The sequence below is a fragment of the Dendrobates tinctorius genome, unplaced genomic scaffold, assembly GCF_039654945.1.
Source record: "Dendrobates tinctorius isolate UK_male_01 unplaced genomic scaffold, ASM3965494v1 ptg000166l, whole genome shotgun sequence".
Taxonomy (NCBI): Eukaryota; Metazoa; Chordata; class Amphibia; order Anura; family Dendrobatidae; genus Dendrobates; species Dendrobates tinctorius.
Genome location: NW_027361833.1, coordinates 1,334,355 through 1,353,031, shown reverse-complemented (window position 1 = coordinate 1,353,031; position 18,677 = coordinate 1,334,355). Strand labels below are relative to the sequence as shown.

Genomic DNA, 18,677 nt, shown 5'->3' with positions numbered 1-18,677 from the left:
CGTGCTGCCTGTGAGCGGCCACGGATAGCGCCGCTCACAGGCAGTATAGGCAACATAAGGTATTTACAAAATTCATTAGGGGCCCTGGGGGGATACATTGGGGGGTTAATTTAAATTAGTGGACAACCCCTTTAAGTCGGAGATGTTTTATAAAGCAGTTACTGGTGGCTCCCCGATGCACATTTTAAAAGACTAATTAATGCCCCTCAGTATATTATGGCTGAATTTTGGCATCAATTTGTGTAATATACTGTAACTTTAACTTTGTTGCTGTGATAGTACAAACAGGTCATATAACCAATGAGTTATCGTTGAATCAATCCATAAGAAATTAACTCTAGTGGAGGTAAATAACTTCAAAGTGACTTGAAGAAAGGGTTGTCTTCTACTCCAGATTTAGAGCCTGTGGTATTGAAGACTTATTATTATGTCAGCCATTGGTGAACTTCCTTGTAATCAGTGTCCATAACAATTTTCTGGGTATAGTTTATAGCATACATCATCTTGCCTTACCCTTTTATGGATTTCCTCACTGATAATTTGCTGCTTTTTATTTGCCCGTTTAACATTTAAAAATTCCACCAGAGGACAAATTGTGATCCCCTAAAAGAGAAAAATAAATCCCATTCAACATAGTTTTCTTATTAAAGTCTCTACTTACATCTGTATTTAAGGCTGAATTCAGAGCCTCTATTACCGAATACTTCATGTTGGACAAGAAATTCATCCAAGAACCCATTACTAGTACATGGGGTTCGTCAGCACTACCCTTTCTACAACAGATTACAAACAAGCCACAACGCAAATGAGAACAGAGCCACACAGACATTATGTAACTAGTACCTTTGCCAACATTTCATAAAAAGCCCTGACCGAGGTTTATTCATGACATATAGAAAAAAACTAAAATAGTATTTTGTAAAATGATTCTTACCTGAATAAACACAGTAAAAAAGATTACCACTATAACTGCTGTAATGAACAGTTTCTTCCTTGGGAATACAGAAGTATCAGGAAGTAGAAAAACCAGGGCAAAGCAGATTGCCCCTCGTAGTCCACCATATGCAATGATGAACTGGTCTTTTGGTGTTAGTTGTATTGTACGGAACTGGTTGCTTATCAGAGTCAAAATAAAAACACCTAAGAAAGGAACAAAAAAATGTCTCTTAAATCAATAAGTAATAAAGAGGAGATCAATGTCTCAGTGGTGCAATGTGTAAAATAGAAGTGGTGGCCATAGGCCAAGAACCAGTTATATAATATTTTTCAATAGGATTCAAGCATCAGTGATATAACGCTAAGGCTGGAATCAAATTAGCGTATAATGTCTCATGTGAGAGCATCAGATGCGAAATGCTAATGACCCTTGGATCCAGCTCTGCTGCAAGAGTAAGCCGAGTGTTGAGACAATCGCATCACAGGTACGGAGGAGACGGAGAAAGTAATTTCTCCATCTCCTTCATGGCCTTTCTCGGCATGTATCAGACTGCACTGGGTTTCACATGTACCCATAAACTAGTATGGGGTGTGAGTAAGTCGAGTCTCACTGTGATTATTTTCTCATGCGGAATCGGCTTGAAAAAATATTCACTGATCCACACTACCCCATAGTATGACATTGGGTCAAGCTATCTGATAAAACATCGGACAGCACTCAGCTGTGTTCTACGCTAATGTGACCCCGGCCTAAGTCTTAGTCAAATTTTAACTCTAAAGATGAATTTTCGTAAGGTAAGTTAATGATAGACCAGTTGTTAGTATTGCACAAAGTTATGAAGCACATTGGGAAATACATATGAAGAGTGGAGAGACCGGCACACAGAAAGAGCTGGTAAATGATTATAGTTTGCTCTATAGGATAATTGAATTTGAAGTGGTCAAATAGAGAAGTAATTCCCTGTCGCATATGATAGAAAGGTGTGGTCTGTTACCAAACAAGTAATCTAAATTATAGTGCAATTGTAAAACAATTGTCTAGAACATTGGAAAGGGTTTGACAAAGAAATGTAGAAAAGATCTATCCAGCACTCATCCCGAGTTTCAATACAAAATTGAACAATTGGCAATATTTTATTTTTATTATTAATGAAAATTGGATACATCTTTTCTACATTCTTTGGGACCGACTGCCTGCTTCATTCCTTGCACCACCTGACTCATTAGACCGTGGATTTTGTTTCACAGAAGGATGAGCGGAAATTGCAAACTATGTCTGACACAGAGATAACCTGGGGAATGACTGTTTTGAAATCCATCCATCTCTATGAATAAGTCAAAAAAGGTTTTATGAAACATCTTTTTGCCAGGACTCGGATGACCATAATGTTGTACAGTAAATTCGTCTAGATTTGGAAGCTGTGCTACATATTTTATCCTAAATGTATCATATATTAAATGGGACATTCAAATTATTTTAAGTATCTAAGTATGAGGAGTCATACATACAAGGATAGGGATGAAGAGCCATGCATACAGGAATAGGGATGAGGATCCATGCAGACCAGGATAGAGATGAGGAGTCATGCAAATGAGAATAGGGATGAAGAGCCATGCAGACAAGGATAGGGATGAGTAGTCATGCATACTAGGATAGGGATGAGGAGACAATGCATACCAGGATAGGGATGAGGAGTCATGCATACTAGGATAGAGATGAGGAGTCATGCATACTAGGATAGGAATGAGGAGACAATGCATACCAGGATAGGGATGAGGAGTCATGCATACCAGGATAGAGATGAGGAGTCATGCATACTAGGATAGGAATGAGGAGACAATGCATACCAGGATAGGAATGAGGAGCCATGCATACCTGGATGGGGATGAGGGAACAATGCATACCAGGTTTATAATTGAGTCAATAAGGTTTCCTAGTTTTATTTAGGTAAAATTAGGGGCCTCTGCTTATACTCAGGTCAGCTTATACTCAAGTATATACCATAACTGGGTGGGTCCGCCTGCTCAAAAATCATCCACCCTCCTAGAAATCAGGATTCAGCTCTTTTAGGCTAAGTGCACACGTACTTTTTTGCCCTGCGGATTTTTCCGTGCAGAATTGAAGAAATCCGCAGGTCAAATGACCTGCATTTTTCCTGCGGATTTCTTCCTTTTTTCTTGCGGTTTTTGTGTGGTTTTCCCCTGCGGATTTCCCCTGCGGATTTCCCCCTGTGGATTTGGAGAATGGAGCAGGTGGAAAACTGCACAAAAGAAGTGACATGCTGCATATTTTGAACCACAAGAAAACCGCGCGGAAAAATATGCAGCGTCTGCAGAGCGTTTTTTTTTTTCTATTGATTAACATGCTACTGTACATCACAATGTGGATATGCAGCGTTTCTGCGCGGTAAAATCCACTGCAGATCCGCTGGAAATCTGCATCGTGTGCACATGGCCTTAGGCAAAAGCCCAGCTTTTTAAGTTAGCTCTTCTTCAGAGAACACAGAGCAATTATTAAGTCCAGAGACTTCACTTTTACCTCATGGACCACACCCTTGGATGGAGATATGGTGAACAGCCATTTCGCCCAACTCTTCACTGTTCACAATAAACCTGACCCTGTCATGGACGATTAACCCGACAGCATATAAAATGCTAGACAAACTTCCAGGTTTATATAACTGAAGCTACTCCCTCTCCCCTCCAGCACATTACCAGTGGCCCTCGTACAATAGATATATATATATATATATTTACACATGCCCCAATATTTAAATTGCAACATGTCTTCAGATACTTTGTTATACCATGCCTAATGAGACCTAAGTTGTCTTGATAACTTGCTTTGTAACATCTCTTATTTTATTTTTGTTAGTTCTTAAAATGCATCATAACTATTGATGAGCGCAAGTCCTTGTTACTAGAGTTTTCTTAGGGTGCTCGGATATGCACCGAGTATTGTGGAAGGCCGCATGTTCCACAGCTGTTAGGTTCACATAGCGTTATGGCAGTCCGTTTAATGAATTACGTTACAAAGTGGCATTAACGCGATGTAACGCATTGGTTAACGCACCCATAGACTGCCATAATCTAGCGCATTGCTAACGCATGTCATAATCGGCATGCGTTAGCGATGTGCTGTCATGCTGTGACGGACCCTCGGACGCGGTCAGCAGCGTTTGAGGGTCTATCACGGCTAGCGCAGATGGAGCATCTGTGCTAGCGCGATCGCATAACGCGATCAAAAAAAGGAGTAGCGTTAGCGTAGTCCGTTTAACGCATGTGTTGAATGGACTACCATAATGCTATGTGAACCTAGTCTTAGACAGCCACAAAACATGCAGAGATTTCCAGACCCAAAAGGGCAATCTTAGCATGTTTTGTGACTGTGTAACAGCTGCGGAACATGCAGCCGCGGGGACTCGAACATGTCACTCTACCAACCGCGCTACTCAGTGCATACACTAGCACCCTAGGCAAACTCAAGTAACAAGCAGTAACTAACCATAACTACTACAAAAGTATTATTTTGTTTCACCCACTGAGAACAATCAATCTTGTTTCCTTATTATTCTCACTTTAACAAATGAAAATAATCAACTGGAGATGGGAAAATTTACGCTTTTCATTTAGTTGCATAACAATTCTGCACACTAATAGTTGCCCAATCATCATTATTATACATATTTTCTTGAGAGAGACAAAACCTCACTTTTACTGTCTTAAATATTAACGTTTCAGGTTCATTTACCTCTTGGATTAATCGACAGCACTGTAGTTGTTCAATAATAAATGTAATCATCAAAAAACAAACTGCCTAATACTAAACACAACAAAAACCATTACATGAACAGATGCGTATATATATATATATATATATATATATATATAAATATATATATATATATACAGTTGTGCCAAAAGTATTGACACCCCTGCAATTTTGTCAGATAATACTCAGTTTCTTCCTGAAAATGATTGCAATCACAAATTCTTTGGTATTATTATCTTCATTTAATTTATCTTAAATGAAAAAACATAAAAGAGAATGAAGCAAAAAGCAAAACATTGATCATTTCACACAAAACTCCAAAAATGGGCCAGACAAAAGTATTGGCACCTTCAGCCTAATACTTGGTTGCACAACTTTTAGCCAAAATAACTGCGAACCACCGCTTCCGGTAACCATCAATGAGTTTCTTACAATGCCCTGCTGGAATTTTAGACCATTCTTCTTTGGCAAACTGCTCCAGGTCCCTGATATTAGAAGGGTACCTTCTCCAAACTGCAATTTTTAGATGTCTCCACAGGTGTTCTATGGGATTCAGGTCTGGACTCATTGCTGGCCACCTTAGAAGTCTCCAGTGCTTTCTCTCAAACCATTTTCTAGTGCTTTTTGAAGTGTGTTTTGGGTCATTGCCCTGTTGGAAGACCCATGACCTCTGAGGGAGACCCAGCTTTCTCACACTGGGCCCTACATTATGCTGCAAAATTTGTTGGTAGTCTTCAGACTTCATAATGCCATGCACACAGTCAAGCAGTCTAGTGCCAGAGGCAGCAAAGCAACCCCAAAACATCAGGGAACCTCTGCCATGTTTGACTGTAGGGACCGTGTTTTTTTCTTTGAATGCCTCTTTTTTTCTCCTGTAAACTCTATGTTGATGCCTTTGCCCAAAAAGCTCTACTTTTGTCTCATCTGACCAGAGAACATTCTTCCAAAACGTTTTAGGCTTTTTCAAGAAAGCTTTGGCAAACTCCAGCCTGGCTTTTTTATGTCTTGTGGTAAGAAGTGGGGTCTTCCTGGGTCTCCTACCATACAGTCCCTTTTCATTCAGACGCCGACGGATAGTACGGGTTGACACTATTGTACCCTCGGATGTACCCTCGAGGTTCTTTATCCAACATCCGCCCAATCTTGCGTTGAAATCTCTTGTCAATTTTTCTTTTCCGCCCACATCTAGGGAGGTTAGCCACAGTGACATGGGCTTTAAACTTCTTGATGACATTGCAAATGGTAAGCACAGGAACATTCAGGTCTTTGGAGATGGACTTGTAGCCTTGAGATTACTCATGCTTCCTCACAATTTGGTTTCTCAAGTCCTCAGACAGTTCTTTGGTCTTCTTTCTTTTCTCCATGCTCAATGTGGTACACACAAGGACAGAGGTTGAGTCAACTTTAATCCATGTCAACTGGCTGCAAGTGTGATTTAGTTATTGCCAACACCTGTTAGGTGCCATAGGTAAGTTACAGGAGCTGTTAATTACACAAATTAAAGAAGCATCACGTGATTATTCGAATAGTGCCAATACTTTTGTCCAACCTCTTTTTTATGTTTGGTGTGGAATTATATCCAATTTGGCTTTAGGACAATTCTTTTTGTGTTTTTTCATTTAAGACAAATGAAATGAAGATAATAATACCAAAGAATTTGTGTTTGCAATAATTTTCAGGAAGAAACTGAGTATTATCTGACAAAATTGCAGGGGTGTCAATACTTTTGGCCACAACTGTATATATACACACACACATATATATTGTATATGCACATACTGTATGCTCGCCTTGTGAAGTATAGATAGCTAGACTGCAGAATGTGCAACATGTTATTTTTGAGGCTCTTTTGTGACATACGTACCCGTTGCACGCCAAATCAAGCAGAATAATAAAGTAAAGCAAACAAAAGCCCAGTTCCATTCGTGATTTCTTCCAACTGTAGAAACGCCCATGAAGATAAAAATCAAGGTTTCGCTGACGCTGCTCAACATTTTCATGAAATATTTAATGGTTGTATATGATTTCTGAGACACGTTCTCCTCAACATATTTATTCATTGTCATAGCACAAGTTGTGATCCTGAAACAGAAACTTCCAGTGTCAGACATGTAATAAGATCTCTGTGTAATATTCTATGGTGGTTACATCTTATAATGCTTTACTTTCCATAAGGTTATATATGCCTGTAATTATATCGGGTGTATGCCATTATACATGCATATATTATACAGTCACTTTTAATGTTCTAAATCATATATCTACAGTACACATATAATTGATAAATGTGATCTCACCCCATATTTTGCATATTTTTGCAGATATGTACAGATGCATGCAATTACTTGAAAATATCATTTTCACTACTGTGTATTACAAATCGAAAGTGAGCAATGGAGGACAGTGCAAAAAATATTCCCCAATAGCGGGTATCATCAGAAAGCAGCTCATTCTCATTTAAGGATATGATTTTCTTTTGCTGAATTATTGGAACAGAAACTGAGGAGAAACTCCCAAGTCTTTGATGAGTTTGTTTTTTAGAAGGATATCCAGAATTTCTGCTCAATTTCTGTTCAAAAACCGTTTCAAAACTCAGTATACATATACATAGAGTTTGTGCACATGACATCATTTAGATTCTGGTGCATTCAACGAGTTTTTTCAGGCAAAGCCACTTCCACAAAGTGCTGGTAGTAGTTTTGCAGTAACCGCTTTGACTTCATTCTTGCAGCAGGTTTCACTCTATACTGTTAAAGGGAATCTATCACCCCTGGGACGTATATGACCTATTAATATGGGCATACAGGTAATAGAAATGTTACACTAGTCCTACCTGTATGCCTCATTAGTGGTCTTACTGTTGAGAAATGTTATATTCTTTTTGTATGCTAATGATTTTTTCCATGTTCCAGGGCGTGTGGTGCCTGGAAGAAATCCCTGCCTCCTGTCTTCATTATAATACTTACCTCCTCCCATCAGTGTCAGTTATGGCCCCGGAATCCTTCCTGCATGCCCTCAGAAATACATACCTCATCCTCCCTTCTATGGGCACTGCATTCAGGGATCTTCTGCACAGGCGCTAGTGACTTCTGCTCCAGTGACCTCCAGTCTGCGAGCCGATAAGGTGCTCTCCCCACTTCCTCCCTGCATAGTCATCACCATGTACACAAGATTCCTAGCGATTCCCTTTAATTCAATGTAAATATGACAGACTTAAGTTTTAAAAGTATTTGCAACCTGAAGACTATGGAACAGTCATATTGCTTGTATTCTATAACTCTCCTATGGTCTATTTACATGGACTGACTGGAAATACAACATGGCAACCAATCGATAAACTTTTACCGATCAGCAGTCATTTAAATGCCTGTTTACCAAGGCAGATGAAAGTAAACGCTGCGCACTAAGGCTAGTTTCACACTAGCGCTCTTTAGTGCTAAGCTTCGTGCGCAATAGAATCGCATACAAAAAACGCATCATGCATTTTATATGCGTTTGATTTTTTTAGGCGCATGCGTTTTAACCAGTTTCTAGCCATGTTATCTCTTAAAACGCTCCCATAGACCGTAATGTGATTTTTTTTTGCGCATTCCGTGCGCAAGCGTGCGCATGCAGTTTTTTGACACAGGTTGGATGGACCAAAAATGCAACAGGTTGCGTCCGGCATGCCTAGGCGCATACTACCAAAATACGCATGTGCACGAAAATGCATACAAACGCGTGCATACGCTAGACCATGCGCTCCCATGTTAAAGATAGGGCGCAGGACGCATGCGCATGGGCGTGCACGAAGCACAGCGCTAAAAAACGCTAGTGTGAAACCAGCCTAAGTGACCTATATTAGATAGCTCAGTGCACATAGGCTTCCATAGTTCTCGACAGTGCGAGTCCTGTTTACACAGGACGATGCACCCCCAAGAAAGATTATTTTTTGCGTAGCACAAAAGATAATTTCACCTAATGAACAAGCTCATTTATCAAGCGATCAGCAGCTTGTTTAGCCCCTTAGTGACGGAGACAATTTGCAGCTTAATGACCGGGCCAATTTTTACAATTCTGACCACTGTCACTTTATGAGGTTATAACTTGGAACTCTTTAACGGATCCCGCTAATTCTGAGAATGTTTTTTCGTGAGATATTTTACTTCATGTTAGTGGTAAAATTTCTTCGATATTACTTTAGTTTATTTATGAAAAAAACGGAAATATGGCGAAAAATTTTTAAATGTTGCAATTTTCAAACTTAACCCCTTAAGCCCCAAGGGTGGTTTGCACGTTCATGACCGGGCCAATTTTTACAATTCTGACCACTGTCCCTTTATGAGATAATAACTCTGGAATGCTTCCATGGATCCCGGTGATTCTGACACTGTTTTCTTGAGACATATTGTACTTCATGTTAGTGGTAAAATTTCATTCAAATAACTTGCGTTTATTTGTGAAAAAAACAGAAATTTGGAGAAAATTTTGCAATTTTCCAACTTTGAATTTTTATGCCCTTAAATCACAGAGATACGGCACACAAAAAAACTTAATAAGTAACATTTCCCATATGTTTACTTTACATCAGCACAATTTTGGAACCAAAATTTTTTTTGTTAGGAAGTTATAAGGGTTAAAGACTGACCAGCGATTTCTCATTTTTGCAACGCCATTTTATTTTTACGGACCACATCACATTTGAAGCCACTTTGAGGGGTCTATATGATAGAAAATACCCAAAAGTGACTCCATTCTAAAAACTGCACCTCTTAAGGTGCTCAAAACCACATTCAAGAAATTTATTAACCCTTTAGGTTCGTCACAGGAATTTTTTTGAATATTTAAAAAAAACGAACATTTAACTTTTTTTCACAAAAAAAATACTTCAGGTTCAATTTTTTTTATTTTACAAAGGGTAAAAAGGAGAAATTGGACTGCAAAATTTATTGTGCAATTTGTCCTGAGTACGCTGATACCTGATATATGGGGGAACCACTGTTTCGGCGCATGGCTGAGCTCAGAAGGGAAGGAGCGCTGTTTGACTTTTTCAATGCAAAATTGGCTGGAATTCAGATGGGATGCCATGTCACGTTTGGAGAGCCCCTGATGTACCTAAACAGTGGAAACCCCCACAAGTGACCCCATTTTGGAAACTAGACCCCCCCCAAGGAACTTATCTAGATATGTGGTGAGAACTTTGAACCCACAAGGGCTTCACAGAAGTCTATAACATACAGCCGTACAATTAAAAAATCATATTTTTTCCACAAAAATGATCTTTTCACCCCCAATTCTTATTTTTCCAAGGGTAACAGGACCCTAAAAGTTATTGTGCAATTTGTCCTGAGTACGCTGATACCCCATATGTGGGGGTAGACCACTATTTGTGCGCATGGCAGAGCTCGGAAGGGAAGCAGCGCCATTTGACGTTTTTGGCTGGAATTGAGATCGGACACCATGTCGCGTTTGGAGAGCCCCTGATGTACCAAAACAGTGGAAACCCCCCACAAATGACACCATTTTGGAAACTAGACCCCCAAAGGAACTTATCTAGATATGTAGTGAGCACTTTGACCCCTCCAGTGCTTCAAATAAGTTTATAACGCTCGGGCGTGAAAATAAATAAATCGTATTTTTTCCACAAACATGATCTTTTAGTCACCAATTTTTTATTTTCCCAAGGGTAACAGGAGAAATTGGACAACAAAAGTTGTTGTCCAATTTGTCCTGAGTACGCTGATACCCCATATGTGGTAGAAAACTGCTGTATGGGCACACGTCGGGTCTCGGAAGGGAAGTAGTGACATTTTGGAATGCAGACTTTGATGGAATGGTCTGCGGGTGTCATGTGCGTTTGGAGAGCCCCTGATGTACATAAACTATTGAAACTCCCCACAAGTGACCCCATTTTGGAAACTAGACCCCCCACGGAACTTATCTAGATGTGTGGTGAGCACTTTGAACCCCCAAGTGCTTCACAGAAGTTTATAACGCCCGGGCGTGAAAATAAAAAAATCATTTTTTTCAAAAAAAATGATATTTTTGCCCCCAATTTTTTATTTTCTTAAGGGTAACAGGAGAAATTGGACCCCAAAAGTTGTTTTGCAATTTGTCCTGAGTTGGCTGATACCCCATATGTGGGGGTAAAACACTGTTTGGGCGCATGGCAGAGCTTGGAAGGGATGGACCACCATTTGACTTTTTCAACTCAGAATTTGCTGGAATTGAGATCGGACGCCATGTTGCGTTTGGAGAGCCCCTGATGTGCCTAAATAGTGAAAAAACCCCACAAGTGACACTATTTTGGAAACTAAGCCCTTTAAGGAACTTAACTAGATGTGTGGTGAGCACTTCGAACCCCCAAGTGCTTCACCGAAGTTTATAACGCACAGCAGTGAAAATAAAAAATCATTTTTTTTCCTCAAAAATGATTTTTTAGCCCGCTATTTTTTATTTTCACAAGGCTAACAGGAGAAATTGCTTCACAAAGTTGTTGTGTAATTTGTCCTGAGTACATTGATACCCCATATGTGGGGGGAACCACTGTTTGGGCGCATGGGAGAGCTCGGAAGGGAAGGAGCACCATTTTGAGTGCAGACTTTGATGGAATGTTCTGCGGGCGTCATGTTGCGTTTGCAGAGCCCCTGATGTGCCTAAACAGTAGAACCCCCCCACAAGTGACCTAATTTTGGAAACTAGACCCCCAAAGGAGCTTATCTAGATGTGTGGTGAGCACTTTGAACCCCCAAGTGCTTCACAGAAGATTAGAACGCAGAGCTGTAAAAATAGAAAATCTTTTTTTTTCCACAAAAATTATTTTTTAGTCCCCAATTTTTTTATTTTCCCAAGGGTAACAGAGAAATTAGAACACCATCGCTGGTGTGCAATTGGTCCTGAGTACGCTGATGCCCCATATGTTGGGGTAAACCACTGTTTGGGCACACGTCTGGGCTCGGAAGGGAGGGAGCACCATTTGACTTTTTGAATGCAAAATTGGCTGGAATCAATGGTGGCGCCATGTCACATTTGGAGACCACCTGATGTGCCTAAATAGGGGAAACCCTTCAATTCTAGCTCCAACCCTAACCCCAACACACCCCTAACCCTAATCCCAACCCTATCCCTAATACCAACTCTAATCCCTAACCCTACTTCTATCCCTAATCCCAACTCTAACCCTAACCCTAATTCTAACCCTAACACTAACCCTAACGGAAAAATGAAAATTAATATATTTTCTTTATTTCATTATATTTCCCTAACTAAGGGGGTGATAAATGAGGGGGTGTATTTACTATTTTTTTTATTTTGGTCACTGTGATAGGGTTTATCACAGTGATCAAAATGTACGCTGAATGAATGAATTAAATCTGCCTGCCATTTTCTAACCGGAAGAAGATGGCAGCGCCCATGGAGGGGGAGCACGTGGGCCGAGGACCACCGGGAGGAAGCGGGGGAATCAGGGACCCTATTTCTCTCTCCTCTAATATGCGATCACATCAGAGGAGAGCGAAATTAAATGGCACTTTGGACCTTTTTTTGCGGTTACCATTATACGGTAATAATGGCGATTGCAAAAGAGGGGTCGGTAAAACCTGACCCGAATCATGTTCTCTGGGGTCTTGGCTACCCTCGGCAGCCGAGACCCCGGAGAAAATCTGACTCTGGGGGGTGCTATACACTTTTTCCATAGTGCCGTTAATTAACGGTGCTGTGGTTTAAGTACCCTTAAATACCGCAGTTAAAAGGTGTATCGGCGATCGTTAAGGAGTTAAACGGCAAGATAATGGTGAAAAAAGCATTTTTACCAATGCTCATTCATGATTATCTTGCAGTGTAAATGCCCCTTTAGCTTAATTTTTTAAGAGTCCTATTATTTTTAGCAAATAGTGTTCCATTAATATAAACTGAAGTTGCTGAAACTTTTTGTTATGTGTGAAGTGAACATTTAACCTATAAACTGAGACTTTGGGAAGTACCAATACAGGACTATACTATGTTTATTTAGACTCTGTTTACACTAACGTCGGTCTATACATTGTATTGTTTCATCATTTTTAGAGAAATGTTTCAAGTTACATCCATTTCCATGTCAATAGGACTTTTACTATCATTTTTATGAGTTTTAAATGTTCCATAGTTTATCATATTATGATACTATACATTTCAATAATGCATAAATACAGCAACATTATATGAGCTTATTTATCACGTAAATATACTATTAAAGGTAGCATTGATATATAGTGGGTATGGAAAGTATTTAGACCCCTTTAAATTTTTCCCTCTTTGTTTCATTACAGCCATTTGGTAAATTGAAAAAAGTTCATTTTTTTCTCATTGATCTACTCTTTGCACCCCATCTTGACTGAAAAAAAAACAGAAATGTAGAAATTTTTGCAAATTTATTAAAAAAGAAAAACTGAAATATCACATTGTCATAAGTATTCAGACCCTTTGCTCAGTATTGAGCAGAAGCACCCTTTTGAGCTATTACAGCCATGAGTCTTCTTGGGAATGATGCAACAAATTTTTCACACCTGGATTAGAGGATCCTCTGCCATTCTTCCTTGCAGATTCTTTCCAGTTCCGTTAGGTTGGATGGTGAACGTTGGTGGACAGCCATTTTCAGGTCTCTCCAGAGAGGCTCAATTGGGTTTAGGTCAGGGCTCTGGCTGGACCAGTCAAGAAAGGTCACAGACGTGTTCTGAAACCACTCCTTTGTTATTTTAGCTGTGTGCTTAGGGTCATTGTCTTGTTGGAAGGTGAACCTTCAGCCAAGTCTGAGGTCCAGAGTACTCTGAAAGAGGTTTCATCCAGGATATCTCTGTATTTGGCCGCATTCATGTTTCCTTCAATTGCAACCAGTCGTCCTGTCCCTGCAGCTGAAAAACAACCCCATAGCATGATGCTGCCACCACCATGTGATTGTATTGGGCATGTGATGAGCAGTGCCTGGTTTTCTCCACACATACTGCTTAGAATTATCATCAAAAAGTTCTATCTTTGTCTCATCAGACCAGAGAATCTTATTTTTCATAGTCTGGGAGTCCGTCATTTGTTTTTTAGCAAACTCTATGCAGGCTTTCATATGTCTGGCACTGAGGAGAGGCTTCTGTTGGGCCACTCTGCCATAAAGGCCTGACTGGTGGAGGGTTGCAGTGATAGTTGACTTTGTGGAACTTTCTCCCATCTCCCTACTGCATCTGTGGAACTCAACCACAGTGATCTTTGGGTTCTTCTTTACCTCTCTCACCAAGGCTCTTCTGCCACGATTGCTCAGTTTGGCTGGATGGCCAGGTTTAGGAAGATTTCTGGTGGTCCCCAACTTCTTCAATTTAAGGATTATGGAGGCCGCTGTGCTCTTAGGAACCTTGAGCACTGAGTACTGCAGAAATGCTTTTGTAACCTTGGCTAGATGTGTGCCTTGCCACAATTCTGTCTCTGAGCTCCTTGGTCAGTTCCTTTGACCTCATGATTCTCATTTGGCCTGACATGCACTGTGAGCTGTGAGGTCTTATATAGACAGATGTGTGCCTTTCCAAATCAAGTCCTATCAGTTTAATTAAACACAGCTGGACTCCAATGAAGGAGTAGAACCATCTCAAGGAGGATCACATGGAAATGGACTGCATGTGACTTAAATACGAGTGTCTGAACAAAGGGTCTGAATCAGTAGCGTAGCTACCGGGGGGGGCAGAGGGCACAGTCGCCCCAGGCCCCGAGCTCTGAGTGGCCCACTGAGCTACGCTACTGTAACTGTATCGGCATGCACAGCGCGCCCATACAGTTACATTCTGCGGCAGAGCAGGGAGAATCGATCTCCCTACTCTGCCGCCCAGCCGCTATGGGCCCCCGAGAAGGCAGTGGGGGGCCCCGGTGCCAGCAGTGGGCCCCCCACCTCACAGCCAGCAACGTCGTTATGAGCTTTTCTGTGCGCACAGGACCTGTGATGAGGTCACAGGAGGGGCGGAGTCAGGGGGTCACATGATAAGGGGCTTCAGCACAGGGCTCTGCTGTGCTGGTTGTCATGGTACTGGATGAGGTGAAGTAAGTTTCTGTGTGGGCTCAGGAGGGGTTTACAGGGTGGATGTAGCAGAGCTGTGTGTGTATGAGGTGTACAGCACGGAGCCGTGTGTGTAGAAGGTGTACGGAGCAGAGATATGCATGTATGAGGTGTACAGAGGAGCGGAGCCATGTGTGTATGGGGTGAGCAGAGCTGTTTGTGTACGGAGCGGAGCCAAGTGTGTACGGGGTATACAGAGCAGAGCCGTGTGTGTACGGGGTGTACAGAGCAGAGCCGTGTGTGTGCGGCGTGTACGGAGTGGAGCCGTGTGTGCGAGGTGTACGGAGCGGAGCCACGTGTGTACGAGGTGTATGGTGAGGAGCCGCGTGTGTACGGGGTGTTCGGAGCAGAGCCGTGTGTGTACAAGGTGTACAGAGCAGAGCCAGGTGTGTATAAGGTGTACGGAGCGGAGCCGCATGTGTACAGCGTGTACGGAGCAGAGCCGTGTGTGTATAGGGGGTGTGGAGCAGAGCCGTGTGTGTATAGGGGGTATCAGGTGCAGTAATAGGGACATATACAACAGCAGCGGCTCAGTATTGGGGTATGAGGTGCAGTAATAGGGACACATACGGCAGCAGGGGCTCAGTATTGGGGTATCAGGTGCAGTAATAGGGACACATACGGCAGCAGTGGCTCAGCATTGGGGTATCAGATGCAGTAATAGGGACACATACGGCAGCAGCGGCTCAGTATTGGGGTATCAGGTGCAGTAATAGGGACACATACGGCAGCAGAGGCTCAGTATTGGGGTATCAGGTGCAGTAATAGGGACACATATGGCAGCAGCGGCTCAGTATTGGGGTATCAGGTGCAGTAATGGGGACACATACGGCTGCAGCGTCTCAGTATTGGGGTATCAGGTGCAGTAATAGGGACACATACGGCAGCAGAGGCTCAGTATTGGGGTATCAAGTGCAGTAATAGGAACACATACAGCAGCAGCGGCTCAGTATTGGGGTATCAAGTGCAGTAATAGGGACATATATGGCAGCAGCGGCTCAGCATTAGGGTATCAGGTGCAGTAATAGGGACACATACGGCAGCAGCGGCTCAGTATTGGGGTATCAGGTGCAGTAATAAGGACACATACGGCAGCAGAGGCTCAGTATTGGGGTATCAGGTGCAGTAATAAGGACACATACAGCAGCAGAGGCTCAGTATTGGGGTATCAGGTGCAGTAATAGGGACACATACGGCGGCAGCAGTGGCTCAGCATTGGGGTATCAGGTGCAGTAATAGGGACACATACGGCGGCAGCAGTGGCTCAGCATTGGGGGGTATCAGGTGCAGTAATAGGGACACATACGGCAGCAGCGGCTCAGCATTGGAGTATTAGGTGCAGTAATAGGGACACATACGGTAGCAGCGGCTCAGCATTGGGGTATCAGCAGGATGATGGGTTTGTGCAGGTTGGGGATACATGGTGATGGGGCTGGAATATGAGAAGTGAAACGTGTCGTTGTTGTATTCTCTGTAGCCGAGTGCTGGCTGGAGGAGTTGTCATGTCGGTCTGGGCAAGATGGAAAAGACGTGAAAAGTGACCGATTCCATCAGAAAGAACGTCAGCGGTGAGACACCAACTATACCTGTGAAGTACTCACATATGTTTTGTAGGACTGGTATTTACCACTGACCATATTGCGGTAATATCCATGTTGGTCTTTATATAGGGATTAGTCAGTATCAGCGCAGTCATCTCCTACATCCACTATTAGGGTGCGTCACCGAGTTGTAATCAAAGTAACCTAGTTAGGGGCCCACTCAGAAGTTTCGCCCCCCCCTGAACCGAAACCCTAGCTACGCCTCTGGTCTGAATACTTATGACCATGTGATATTTCAGTTAAAGAAGGTAAAACGGACATCTCTAATTGCAAATATAATCAGTTTGCTTTATGAAGCCTTTGTAATACTATCTACCAAGTTAAATGTGGAGCCCTGACTCATCCCCAATGCTTTACCCTCATCCATTTAATCAGTTTTGTTTATCTGAAAATGAAAATGAGATTTCACGCCTTTCATGATTCAGCCCATAAACTGAGACCTTGTGAATGACAAGTACAGGACTATACTGTATTTGTGTCTCTTCTGTTCACACTAACGTCGGTCTCTCCATGTTAAGTTTTACTTGCAGAAAAGAGAAAAAAAATGGGTTAAATTTCCATTTAATTTGTTAAAATAGAACTTGTTCTTGATGCCACTTCTTGGAGGGTATACATACAGTAGTATACCAATATTTTGGACAGCAAAATTACACAAATATATCTGACCATATACTGTACTCTAGTTTTTGGCACAATTTTCAGACAGAATTTTAGAACATTTTGCTTGGTAAAATTCTGCCACCGTCCGACAGCTATATAGTGTGAGACCAGAACATCGACCACACCGAGACCGAGGCCCTCCCAACAGATCAATCATTTTTTGTTGATCGTGAAGTGACAGAAGCTAATATATAATGAATAATACAGTCATTTATAAAACCAACTTTAATGGATATTCTTAAACTAATAAGAAGCTACTCTTATTATCAGATTATCTGGACAAAACCATAGAATACAGAATTGCCCAACGAGAAAGCTATTAGTGATCTCAAATTATAAAACATCCTAAGAAAAATATTTGCAGGTTTATACATGGGGACATGATGGATTTCCAATAATGAATTTATTATATTGCTGGATCACCATGTGGATGAAAAATTGTGTTTTTCTAGATGAAAAACAAATGATTTTATGGGCCTTATAATAATTAGCTTTTTGCATTTCTACGGTAATTTATGAAAGAAGTGAAAAAACAAATTTATTTAAGCCCAGAGTGAGTGAAAAAAAATATGTAACTATATTAATTGCAAGAAATACATAAAAATGAGGTGCAAGTGGGAACAAATAACCAGGGAAGAAAAGGACGCAATATACAAGGGACAAGCTGAGATCACACACTGAAGTTAAGTTAAATAATAGCAGCAGAGTAAATTACAATATCATAAATGGTAGATTATAAAAAGTGGATATGCGCATGCTTGGTATAGCAGAGTAATGGTTTGCTGCAAGTTAATAGAAAACCAAGATGCAGCAGGGAAACTGAAGGTAAGGAGAAGGTATAATTCAAGTAAGATTTATAAAGTGCATGTGCATGTAATAACATATTAAGGCAATGGGGCAGCCTTGTATACATCAAGGTAATCACTATAGTAGTGTAAAGAAATAACATGCTGCCATATATACCAAACTGAATAGTACCTACTATGGAGTGGAAAGGGGGGTCATCAGCTGTCCCGTGGATGCGTCCACCCCGACGCGTGTTTCGGCATATGCCTTCATTATTATTTATTTGTATAGAATTTCTCTTAAAAAGTAATCTTTAAAAGTAACTTAATAGTGGGAAATAAACAGTCAAAACTACAATATGTAAATATCACTATGGTTTATAAAAAACGGGGCTTAAGCTGAGCATTTATGGTGCTTCGCTTACTAAATCTAAAAGGTTGGGGGAGGGGGGTTGCTTGTGGACTGCTAGTCTAATCCTTTTACACACTCAGCAATGATACTTTTTCTGAGCTCAGTTAGTTTCAGGCAAAAGAAACTAATTAGGGCTATTTGGAAAAAGTAGTAAAAGTTTATCTGCTGATTATGAGAATGATTATGAGAATGATTGATATATGTGTCACTTTGTTACTTGCTACTTGAGGTTAGTCTGTGAATGAGTTGCTTCCCAATTTTCAATATGCTACCATGATGCGCTGATAGACCATTGCTTTTCTCAGTAGAGGATCAGGCATAAGAGATGACATTATGCTACCACACATACTGTATACAGTATTATAAAAGCTCTTAATCACGATCCAGTTTTTTCGTAGCATAGCAAACTTTACCCCTGAGAACAAACATAATGTAGTAAAACATAAAGCAGTATTTCTGTGGC

The 18,677-nt window shown here is 41.2% G+C and overlaps 1 protein-coding gene across 2 annotated transcripts in view; it reads right to left on the bottom strand.

Annotated features, from left to right (window-relative positions):
• The window catches only part of LOC141053632 (sodium/hydrogen exchanger 2-like), a 164,016-nt gene that overhangs the window by 14,918 nt on the left and 130,421 nt on the right, over nucleotides 1-18,677 (bottom strand). For both annotated transcript variants that reach the window (XM_073550650.1, XM_073550649.1), the window contains 3 exons: nucleotides 6,573-6,790; nucleotides 935-1,140; nucleotides 514-603 (listed from right to left, as the gene is read on the bottom strand). In XM_073550650.1, the coding sequence (XP_073406751.1) occupies nucleotides 514-603; nucleotides 935-1,140; nucleotides 6,573-6,790 (514 nt within the window). The remainder of the gene's footprint in view (nucleotides 1-513; nucleotides 604-934; nucleotides 1,141-6,572; nucleotides 6,791-18,677) is intronic.